Source organism: Aethalodelphis obliquidens, unplaced genomic scaffold, assembly GCF_003676395.1.
Source record: "Aethalodelphis obliquidens isolate GAN/ISIS:26980383/991018 unplaced genomic scaffold, ASM367639v1 scaffold13, whole genome shotgun sequence".
NCBI classification, from domain to species: Eukaryota; Metazoa; Chordata; class Mammalia; order Artiodactyla; family Delphinidae; genus Aethalodelphis; species Aethalodelphis obliquidens.
Window position 1 is genome coordinate 18413190 of NW_020837957.1, and position 11589 is coordinate 18424778.

The following is an 11589-nucleotide window of genomic DNA, read 5'->3' on the forward strand; positions in this document are numbered from 1 at the left end:
CTGAAATAATTTGCTCTTTAAAGCCTGAGGTACTGTCAACCAGAATGCTTAATAATTGACTTATCATTTCTGCATTCCCACAGTAATCTTGCTACAGGCTGTGGAAAGTCTTCCAGTGAATTACCTGAACTTGGGCAGAAAAAGTTGCCTCTTCAAAACCAGCCAAAGATGTGCTTAAATCTGCAGTATATCATAGAAAACACCTTTTGGATTACCCAGTATATATTTTTATATTTATTAAACAACAGTAAAAAGAAAAATGACAAGATCAAACCTCGACAGAGGAAACAAACGCTAGCAACTGATCCCCGTGTCACTTATAATTTAAAACAGCAAATGTTTCCTAGTAGTAGATCTTCTAAAGTTTGTGACACATATATAAATTTATAAAGCTGGAGATTTGTGTCAGTGAGGCTAAAGGAAGCCATGCAAAGAACTATCATAACTTCATTTTGTCAAACATGCCTTGGAGCATGATACAAATCGAATTGTCAGCTTTTCAAAAGTAGAAGTTGGATCAGAATTTTCTACATAACATGAGTCAATAATAAATATGACCCACCTATTTTCTCATTTTCTGCTAATGATAATTAATTGAGCATGTATTAGGTATTTATTGGTCATGACATTGAGTTTTCTAGGATAATCTGCAGCTTTAAGAGTGGAGTGAGCACTAAAAAGGGAAATTTCCTATTTTTTCGAAGAATTCATTTTTTTCCTAAACTCCTCCAAGCCTTGCATACAATGCAGCAGCCTCACAGTGGTCAGTTTCATTTCAATAACATCATTTCATTCTTTTTTTTTCCAGACTTATCTGTAGACAAGTGATTTTTTTCTCTAGGATTTTGAGAGTGAATAACCTAACTTTCCATGGTACAGACCATTTAATTTTCTCTAAAACTTTTTTTTTCATCTGCCTGAGAAGCACTGTGATGTCTTAGTTTACATGTTTATGTGTCTGTAGAAGAATACAACTCTGATTCAAAGAGAGCATGTTACCATATTTTTTTTCCTCCTGAACCTCTTTTCATATCTTCAGCAGACGTATCCAATCTTTCATTCCTTTAGAAATAAAAATATATTAGCCAAGGCTGACACCCTTTTCCCATTCCACAGTTGATATTTATTCTTGGTTTAATTTCTGTGACACATACTTAAGAAACCTCCTAACATTTCTGCGTTTAACCTCCATGCCCATGGTGTCTGTGGGCCAGTCTCGTACAGTAGTAGACTCTGCTGGTTCATTCGGTGCTGTCACTGTGACTGATGCAGACTGCAGGGCTGCAGGCAAACTTTGACCAATAGGAGCCTGGGGCCATTGCTATTAGAGAGAGTATTAGTACCAAATAAAAGTTCAAAATAATAAGAAATATTCAATGAAAAAGTAAAAGGCTGCTATTGCTGGTAATCTAATTTGTTGAACCCTTGCTCTAAGTTGCTGAGAAGCTTAGAAATTCTTCATCATGTTACAATAAATCATTTTACTTTCTTTTATATATCAGCTACTCTTAGGCCAGATAGCCTGAGCAGACAGACATGATGTGAGTTGTCCAAAGTGAGTCATTCCACCTGCTGTCTATCGTGTTGTTGGATGGTGCTTGTGGGCCCCTGGTCCAGTCAGTATGAGAGATGGCTGTCTTTGTTTAACATGACTTCTTTGTGTCTGTCCATTTTTTCATTCTTTTTTTCACTTCATCTCCAGAAAAAGGAAATGTTAGAATGTTGTTTAAAGAGTTGCTTGCCAGTTACGTGGGTTTATGTTGTACATTTGCCTTCAGTTTTTGTATGTGACTTATTCCTTTTTAATTTAGTGTTGTTTAGGACAAATTCTGTTAATTTTATTTTTATAAACCATAGTCTCGTACTTTAAAACGTAAATGTCACTAATGAATTGCTTTGCATTAACTATGCAAGGGCATGGAGTGAAGTCTTTATAAGAGTGTCAGAGATTTGACCAAAAATCAATTCATAACTACTGTCTCCCCGAAATTGATAAAGCAACATTCTGTATACCATCTTCCCTCCCTGGAAAACAGTATTATTCTTTCACACTTGTTCCTGTTATCTAAGGGGTTGCAACTGTTTACAGTTGGGAATGCAGGAAAGCCTGGCACTTTCCAAGTGTTAGCTTTCAAATACAACTTTGTCCTGAACGACATTAAAAAGTTTTGTACAAAAGAAGTAAAGATTCTTGAGGAAGGAACAGAGGCAGTAACCGAACCCCTCCCTTTTCTGTTTCAGGACATTCACTGAACAATGCCAGGGATACAAGTGCCATGGATACTCTACCGCTAAATGGTAACTTTAACAACAGCTACTCACTACGCAAGGGGGACTATAATGACAGCGTGCAAGTCGTGGACTGTGGACTAAGTCTGAATGATTCCGCTTTTGAGAAAATGATCATTTCAGAATTAGTGCACAACAACCTGCGGGGCAGCAGCAAGGCTCACAACCTCGAGCTCACACTACCAGTCAAACCTGTGATTGGAGGGGGCAGCAGCGAAGATGACGCTATCGTGGCAGATGCTTCGTCTTTAATGCACAGTGACAACCCAGGGCTGGAGCTCCATCACAAAGAACTCGAGGCACCGCTCATTCCTCAGCGGACTCACTCCCTTCTGTACCAACCCCAGAAGAAAGCGAAGCCCGAGGGGACTGACAGCTACGTCTCCCAGCTGACAGCTGAGGCCGAGGACCACCTGCAGTCCCCCAACAGAGACTCTCTTTACACAAGCATGCCCAACCTTAGAGACTCTCCGTATCAGGAGAGCAGCCCCGACATGGAAGAAGACCTGTCTCCATCCAGGAGGAGTGAGAACGAGGACATTTACTATAAGAGCATGCCAAACCTTGGAGCTGGCCATCAGCTTCAGATGTGCTACCAGATCAGCAGGGGCAATAGTGATGGTTACATAATCCCCATTAACAAAGAAGGGTGTATTCCAGAAGGAGATGTCAGAGAAGGACAAATGCAGCTGGTGACAAGTCTTTAATAGTGCAGCTAAGGAATTCCAGCGGCCCCATGCAAGTGTTAGTAAATAAAGACAGGCTCCATGGCCTGATACAGCTCCCTCAAACTCTGCTTGAAGAGATGGGTCTGTTGACCTGTGGTTCTCCAGTGTAAAAAAGATGACTGAACCTTGCAGTTCTGTGAATTTTTATATAACATACAAAAACTTTGTATATACACAGAGTATACTAAAATGAATTATTTGTTACAAAGAAAAGAGATGCCAACCAGGTATTTTAAGTTTCTGCTGCTGTTTAGAGAAATTGTGAAACAAGCGAAACAAAACTTTCCAGCCATTTTACTGCAGCAGTTTGTGAACTAAATTTGTAAATATGGCTGCACCATTTTTGTAGGCCTGCATTGTATTATATACAAGACGTAGGCTTTAAAATCCTGTGGGACAAATTTACTGTACCTTACTGTTCCTGACAAGACTTGGAAAAGCAGGAGAGCTATTCTGCATCAGTTTGCAGTTAACTGCAAACCTTTTACATTAAGGCAAAGATTGAAAACATGTTTAACCACTAGCAATCAAGCCACAGGCCTTATTTCATATGTTTCCTCAACTGTACAATGACCTATTCAAAAATGGCTAAAGAAATTATATTTTGTTCTATTGCTAGGGTGAAATAAATACATTTGTGTCCAACGGAAATATAATTGTCATTAAAATAATTTTAGAGTTTGGAGAAAATATTGTGTGAAGCTCATGGTTGCACATATGTTATCAAATGTTTTTTCTTACACTTTGTCATTGTAAGTTCTACCCATTTTCACTTATTTTCCACTGTATACGGTGTTCTGCTTTGACAAGTTAGTCCTTATTCTTACATTTTAATTTCTTATGGCCAAAAGAACGTGTTTTATGGGGAAAAAAACTCTTTGAAGCCAGTTATGCCATGCCTTGCACAAATGTGGTGAAATCTGGAAAAGATTGTTTGTCACCCCTCTGTTTGTTCTTGAACAGGGGCCAAAGAGGGCACTGGGCACTTCTCACAAACTTTCTAGTGAACAAAAGGTGCCTATTCTTTTTTAAAAAGTAAAATTAAACATAAATATTACTCTTCCATATTCCTTCTGCCTATATTTAGTAATTAATTTATTTTATGATAAAGTTCTAGTGAAATGTAAATTGTTTCAGCAAAATTCTGATTTTCTTTTCATCCCTTTGTGTAAACCTGTTAATAATGAACCCATCACTAATATCCAGTGTAAAGTTTAACACGGTTTGACAGTAAATAAATGTGAATTTTTTCAAGTAGCTAATGTGCACTTTTATGTATGATACATAATTGGCTTTAACACACCGGTCCTTTGCCACCCCGCTCCCCTTGGGTGTACTAGGTTCCTTCACAATATAACCCACGGGTATGCAAAAGAATACAGTTCAGCTGCCTGATGGTTCTATATCCTGAAAAGAATATATTTGTATTCTAATTACCATTACCTATGCACAAAATCTGGCAGATAGGTTTCAATAGGGAAATATACTGAAAGTATTTGTGTCTGTTGCATTGCAACAGAGCCAAAAAACAAATAAAAATGAAAAAAAGAAGACGTGTTGGAAATCTCAAGTCAAATTTGGGCATCGTTAAAAAAAACTGACTTTTCAGCAGTATTGAGAAGCAAATCCTAAAACATACTTTTACACTTTGAGGATTATAAGTAGCCCTATAGGCAGCTGCAAATGGCAATGTTTGTTATCATGGAAAGGTTCAAAAATCATATAATTGAATCTCAACATGCAGATCTTCTCCTGTCTGCATCATCAGCATTTATACCAAATTCTTCTAAAGCTTACTGGTTCTCTCAAGGGCTTCCACCACATTAGAAATCACTTTATTTCATGTGGACACACTTAGCCTATTTAAAAAGAGTAATGAGAGGGCTTCCCTGGTGGCGCAGTGGTTGAGATGTCTGCCTGCTGATGCAGGAGACACGGGTTCGTGCCCCGGTCCGGGAAGATCCCACATGCCGCAGGGCGGCTGGGCCCATGAGCCATGGCCACTGAGCCTGCGCGTACGGAGCCTGTGCTCCACAATGGGAGAAGCCACAACAGTGAGAGGTCCGCGTACCACAGAAAAAATAGTAGGGTGACAATGGAGGAGTGTAATCACATATAGTTAATACCTAACAAGTTGGAAATTGACTATAAGAAATTATTAATATTCAAACAGATTTAACAATCGTCTGAGAAGGGTATTCATCCTTGGGTAAAAGTTCTGCAGGAATTTACAAAACTTTATTTACTAGAAGGGGGCATTATATAATCGAGCACTTTCATTTTCTATTACGTTATATTTTTTGCTGTCCAAGCCTGAAACTCTACAATGTTATGTGATCTGTACTTCCTAGTATACAGGCTAACTAGGGTTAGGCTGGATCAGTGATGAATTGCCAAAAAAAAAAAAAAAAGGCAACATTGATTGTTTAATTTGTGGCATCTCTTTCTCTTGAGGCTGTTCTTAAAACTGGTATGATGTGAACAAGTGCAGAAGTACCTAGTACCTAAATAGTTAATGTTCTCTTCAGAATAGGTAATTTACAAGTCTTCACATTAGAGAATACAATTTGGAAGCTATGGTTCATCTTTGCCGCCGAAAGAAGGATCGCTTTTAAAACGGATTTCTTTTTAAAAATATATAAATGTTGCCTTAAATTCTATCCAGCATTCCCCCTAGTACAGATAATTTCTTAGGTTTAAAATTATTAATCTATTGACTAGTGCATTACTCTATTTATTAACCCAGTAGTTTCTTTGAGTCTGTCCAGACTTCACTTGTATATGCAATTTCCACCTTCTTAGTTGTTTCTCTTTGTAATAATCACAACCGTGACTTTTTATAAAGTCACATTATTATACCTTATCTCAGGGACAGTTAGTCAACAGGTCTATTAATAATAAGGAGTGGTTGTTTCCATTTATTTTAGATTCAGCTTGATAAATGTTAGTCCAGATTGATCTCTTTTATTTTAAGATATAGGCTTGTGTTTGTTCTATTCACCAACAGAAAAAATTATAGCTTATACATCTGTATATAGTCATAGGCTTTTAAAATCATTTATGTGGAAGAGAATCCATTAAAATCCATAAATTGCTTAAATATGTCATCAGCTCAACTCATCCACGTTCATTTGAGGGTAGTTTATATTAATATCTTAACCAGAAAAACAACAGCAACAATTATTTGACAGAAAATCACTGTCACTATCCTTTCCCCCAAAAGAAGTATTATGCACAAATTCACTGCCCAATATCAAAAGAAAAATTCATGTGTACTTGTTACAGGGGATATTCAGGATGCTTGCTTTATGTATTTATTTAAATGAGAAAAGAGAATATGTAATTTTCCATCAATTCAACTTGGAACCTTCTTAAAACTGACCTTTAAGATGTTCTCGTGGGATAGAGTGTTTTGTAAAAAACTTCAACTCAGTAAAATTTTTATTGTGGTTATACCTTTCTAAGTAGAAAAACTTGAAAGAATGCATACAAGTTGAATTTCTGAAATGAAAGCAGCTTTTCATATTTTATTGATACTGAATTTTTTTTAAAAGACAGTAATCCCTGAGTGTTTTACAAATAAAACTTAGTACCAAGAGTTCACATGATCCTATGTTCCACATATTTTTCTTTCCATGCAATTGTTGCATTAAATCTCAAATGTCAGTATGAAAAGTTACTGACGTGTTGAATATAGATGAGGATTGCTTCACTGGGTAATAAAATTAGTATGCTTCTGGGTGAAAATGCCATATCACATGCTTCCTGCTAGTGAACATCAAGTTCATTGTGAGTAGTCCTTAAATAGCATGTATTGGCAGACTGGAAGCATTAGTGCTAAAGGATGAGTGAATGGTAGTGGGTTTGGAGATTAATTTATGACGGTCTTATCATTTGAATGGTATAACAGGCGAATTTTCTGTTATGTCACTTTGAGTCTTTTTCCCAACAATCATAGAGACACATTATGTTAGCTAAATGCAGCAGGCAGAAAAACTTGAATGTTGAAGGATACCACGTTTTTAACCAACACGTACTTTGTGCACATTACTAGTGCTTTGTTCCAAAATGTGTGGGACTGATGGAAATTCCTGGACATTATCCAAGTTCATTTCAAGGCACTATGGGCACTGAGCTTTCAAGGCCAGGATAACATCTCTCTGTCAGAGGACACTGATAATAAGCTGTAAGCGCACCATGTAATTAGGCTAATTAAATATACTCTGAGTGTTTTTCAAATATTGGCAATAGACCACCCCACATCTCTTAATAAGGCTTCTTTGGAGTCTTCATCCTTTTCCTGGTGGCATTACTGTTTACTGAATGTGCAATTTCTCAGCAAGAAATCTTCAGAGGTCAGTTTCATTTTTAAAGCCTATTATTTTAACTTGTGAATTTTTTCTGAATTCATGCATTGTGAAATGCTGTTAGGCATGCTGGCACTTAACGTTATAAATCACTGTATGAAATAAGAAACAACAAAACAGGTAACCCAGTACAATCGAGCTAACCAAAGTCTTCAGTATGGAAAAAAGTTGCCCCATGAATCTCACACATTTCTCTATCATGTGTTTATTGAAGCTCTTAGAAATATTTAAAAGGCATAGTTAATCTTAAGTAAACCAGTGTTGGGTGAGCATAAGAGACTAGTGATGAATGATCAATCTTTGAATGGTTTTCTGAATATGTTTTTCATAAGCATTTTTAAATCATATGTCAGAACTAAGCTTTTTAAAAAGCAACATGGCTTTCTCGTTTGATTTTATTAGGCAAAAAATGACTGATCTTTTTTTGATCTTTCCTTAGAAAGACTGACAGCTACTATATAGAATACCCAGGAACAATGATAGGTATCAGAGGTATTGATCAGATGAAGGATTCATTTATGTTTGCTGAAATATCAGTCTTTTTTTTTTTTTTTTTGGCTGCGTTGGGTCTTCGTTGCTCTGTGTGGGCTTTCCCTAGTTGCAGCGAGTGGGGGCTTCTCTTCATTGTGGTGCCCAGGCTTCTCATTGCAGTGGCTTCTCTTGTTGCGGAGCACAGGCTCTAGGCGCGCAGGCTTCAGTAGTTGTGGCACAAGGGCTCAGTAATTGTGGCTCGCGGGCTCTAGAGCACAGGCTCAATAGTTGTGGTGCACAAGCTTAGTTGCTCCACGGCACGTGGGAATCTTCCCGGAGCAGGGCTTGAACCCATGTCCCCTGCATTGGCAGGTGGATTCTTAACTGCTGTGCCACCAGGGAAGTCCCTGAAATATCAGTCTTAATAAATAGATGGCTTTTAATCAAAACATAGCAGTAGCACATAGTAAATTCTTTTAACACTCTAATAAAGGAACTACAAGACAAGAATTGCTGTCTAATTTTTAAAAATATCTCAGACTAAATGATTTGGTCCCATTTAATAATTTGCTAATATTGCAACAAGAATAAAAGTTCTAGCACCTACCATTTAATAGATGCTCATACATGCCAGACTCCGCACTAAATACTGTGTGCTTTGCTGCACTTAATCCACTCAACAATCCTCTACGAAGGGTGCTCATTATCTACTTTTGCGAAAGAAGAAAAATAATTTGCCCAAGGTCTCACAGCTGGTGTGTGGCCGAGCCTTCACTAGCATCATGTTTAGCCCCAGAGTTTTGAGCATTTAACCAACATGTGTCCCCTCTGGTTTTACTCAGAGTCCCAAGAATGTCTCTTGTACCTCATGGACTCTTTCTCTGCTGGTGGTTAGAGAAGGTTTGTTTGTTTTGAGTCCATAGAGCTGTAAAAGAAAATGAAGTTAAAAAGTCAGTTTAAATAAGTCAAAGAGTTTCAGAAGAAGATATCCCTCCTAAAAGATAATTATTTACCTCAAATCTTAGCATAAGCGGGCCTGTTAGCTGGGTGGTAGTCAAATGTAAAGTTTATTGGTTACTGATTTGCCCCCTTTGGAAGTAACTTAAAACGTAGTCATGAGGCAGTTGTAATAGGGAAAAAAAAAAAAGATTTTGAGTCAGGATGTTGAATTTCTAGTCCTCCCCTGACCAATAAAATAATATTGGTTTACCCGGTCAATATGAACAACAACCACAAAAACTGAGAAACAATTCATTCACGTATAATATTTTTTATTTTCTTTCACAACTGAGACATAACAATGGTGGAAAAGTCATGTGAAAAATCCCAATATTTGAGTTCCCTTTAACTTTTAAAAATTAATATTTGTGTTAAAGCTAAATGGGGTGTGTGTGAGGTGGGGGGAGGGAGGGAGAGAGAGAGAGAGAGAGAAAGAGTGTGTATGTGTGTGTGTGTGCGCGTGCGTGTATATGTGTGCATTTCAGTATTTAGGGCATTTCAAGTTCATAGTCTAGCTTTGTCTTTAACATTTGGCTGGAGACCTTTTCTCTGAACAATGAAAAGTTTGAACTAAAATAGTAGTGTATTTTTTTTCCCCCAAAAAAATGTTCTTCAGAGCCCTGGAGTTAGGGTGTGGAGCTCAGAAGGGCAAGCAGATCAGGGGTTCTCCATGAGTTAAGTTGTTGGAAATGTAGTCCATTAAGGCAGGCATTACACTGAGCTTTATGATTTATTGCATTTATTCTCACAACTGTGGAGGGTAAATGTTGTTACAAGTGGGGAAACTGAGTACTTCAACTTAACCGACTGCACAGCAGTGGGTGGGAATTGGACCTTAGCTGGGTGCCTGAGCCAGGCTCGTTGGATTCTGCCTCTGGGGACAACCTGGCCCACGGAGAGCCCCCAAGGGCTCTACGGTAGTCAGTGCCACAAAGCCGTGTGCTCCAACTTTCTAAGGAACTGCTCATTACCTAGCTGGCTGGCCCTGGGCAACAGAGGTAAGAGAGAAAGCACAGGGAACATGAGACCTTGTACTCTGGGTTCCTGTCCCTTGCCCTGGCTGCTGCACCTGAGTATGGTCTGCACCGCCTTGTTGGTCCTCACTTCTGTCCCTGGCTGCTTCCTGCCCTACTTCATCTCTCTCTCCCCTCTATTTCTTTCCTCTTCAAGCCTTTTGTTTTTCTTTTTGTTTTAATTTTCCTCGCATCTTTTTGGTGTGTTATTTGATTTAAAAAAATGTTTTAGTTCTTAATCATATCTACTTTTATATAACACCTTTTCATTTCATGGATTTTAGCCTTTTTCCTTACTAGAGTGTATTTTAGTCTGGATTTCCTCTTTCATCTCTAGATCTTGTCTTCTAGATTCTTATGCTTTTTAAAAAATCTCATATATTTTAAATAATATTTTAGTATTAACCTTTAATCTTTTATGGAATATAAACCTGCTTATATTTGAATTTCTCCTTAATTTTACTTTTCAATTTCCTTCTAGTTTTCTTCTTATTCTTCACATTCTTTAAAAATTTTTGAAAATCCTTCTGTTTCTTTTTAATTTTTCTCACTTTTTTTTTCTTCCTTAACAGTTAGCTAGAGTTATGGCCACAAAGATGGTAGCATTGAAAAAAAAAGTTCCAGCATTTCAAACTTACTTGTAATTCTTATATATTATCCAAATTTTAGTGTTCATTTTATATGATAAGGTATTCATATAAATAATTTAATGAAGTACAGGTATTTATTATGGTTATGGAAACTTTGGATTCACATAGACATAGGTTTAAGCCTTTGCTCTCTCGTGGGCAAATTACTTAACCTCTCTCAAATTGTTTCCTCCTCCGTAAAATTGGAATCAGCCTACCTTGCCAAGGGTTGCTCTATGGATTAGAAGTAATGTATGTAAAGTGCCTTAGTGCAGCTTCTGGCATGTGATAGGCACTCAATAGATAGTAGCCTTTTTTTTCTTTCAGAAGATACTGTGAGTAGCATAAACATCTCATGACTTTGAGTTTTATGATCAGTCATCGGGACTTCAACTGGATTGCCATTATCTGCCTCAAGCCGTTTGGCCAGAGTATATCAGTAAAATTTTTATGAACACAGCAGGTACAGACACCAGGCTCCCCCGTCTAGGGGACAGATGACCCTAGGGAGTGCTCAGGGCTGCAGGGACACAGGTTAATGAGAGCCAAAGGCAGTGAGCCTCTGAGTCTCCTCTGGAGTATTACAAAGCAGTCTCTTGCTTTGTTTGTTTAGTTCATCTTTCTTTAATAAATATTAGTTATCTACTTCATGTTCCATGTATAAAAGTAGGTGGTGGAACAATGCAGAAATGAAGAATGTCCCTGCCCTTAAATTAATAATGGTAATGTCTAACATATATTGATCACCTACTGTTTGCTAAGCTCTGTATTTAAACCCTTCATGAATATTATTTCATTATAAAAAATTCTAATTTTTGTAACAATTCCATGACATAAAAACTATTATTATCTGCATTTTATAGGTGAGAAAAGTGAGGCTTAGCATAGTGAAGCAACATGCTTGAAACAGAAGGGGATATTTAAAAGGATAATTCCAACACAGTAAGATAAAGGCTTAACTATTGTGAAAGCACAACAGAGAGTGATTGACTGAAAGGACTACTGAGAAAGGCTTTATTGAAGAGATAGTGTTGGAGCTGAGTCTTGAAGGATAAGTAGGAGTTTGCTAAGTGAACAAAGTAGAAAGGGAGAA

The 11589-nt window shown here is 37.5% G+C and overlaps 1 protein-coding gene across 13 annotated transcripts in view; it reads left to right on the forward strand.

The window, feature by feature from the left end:
• ADGRL2 (adhesion G protein-coupled receptor L2) overlaps nt 1-4274 on the forward strand; it is a 273598-nt gene extending 269324 nt beyond the window's left edge. For 9 of the 13 annotated variants that reach the window (XM_027114169.1, XM_027114158.1, XM_027114157.1 and 6 more), the window contains one exon: nt 2242-4274. In XM_027114169.1, the coding sequence (XP_026969970.1) occupies nt 2242-2996 (755 nt within the window). In that variant the 3' untranslated portion in view covers nt 2997-4274. The remainder of the gene's footprint in view (nt 1-2241) is intronic. The other 4 variants (XM_027114165.1, XM_027114167.1, XM_027114166.1 and 1 more) reach the window with 3 other exon arrangements.
• The last annotated feature ends 7315 nt before the right edge of the window (nt 4275-11589 follow it).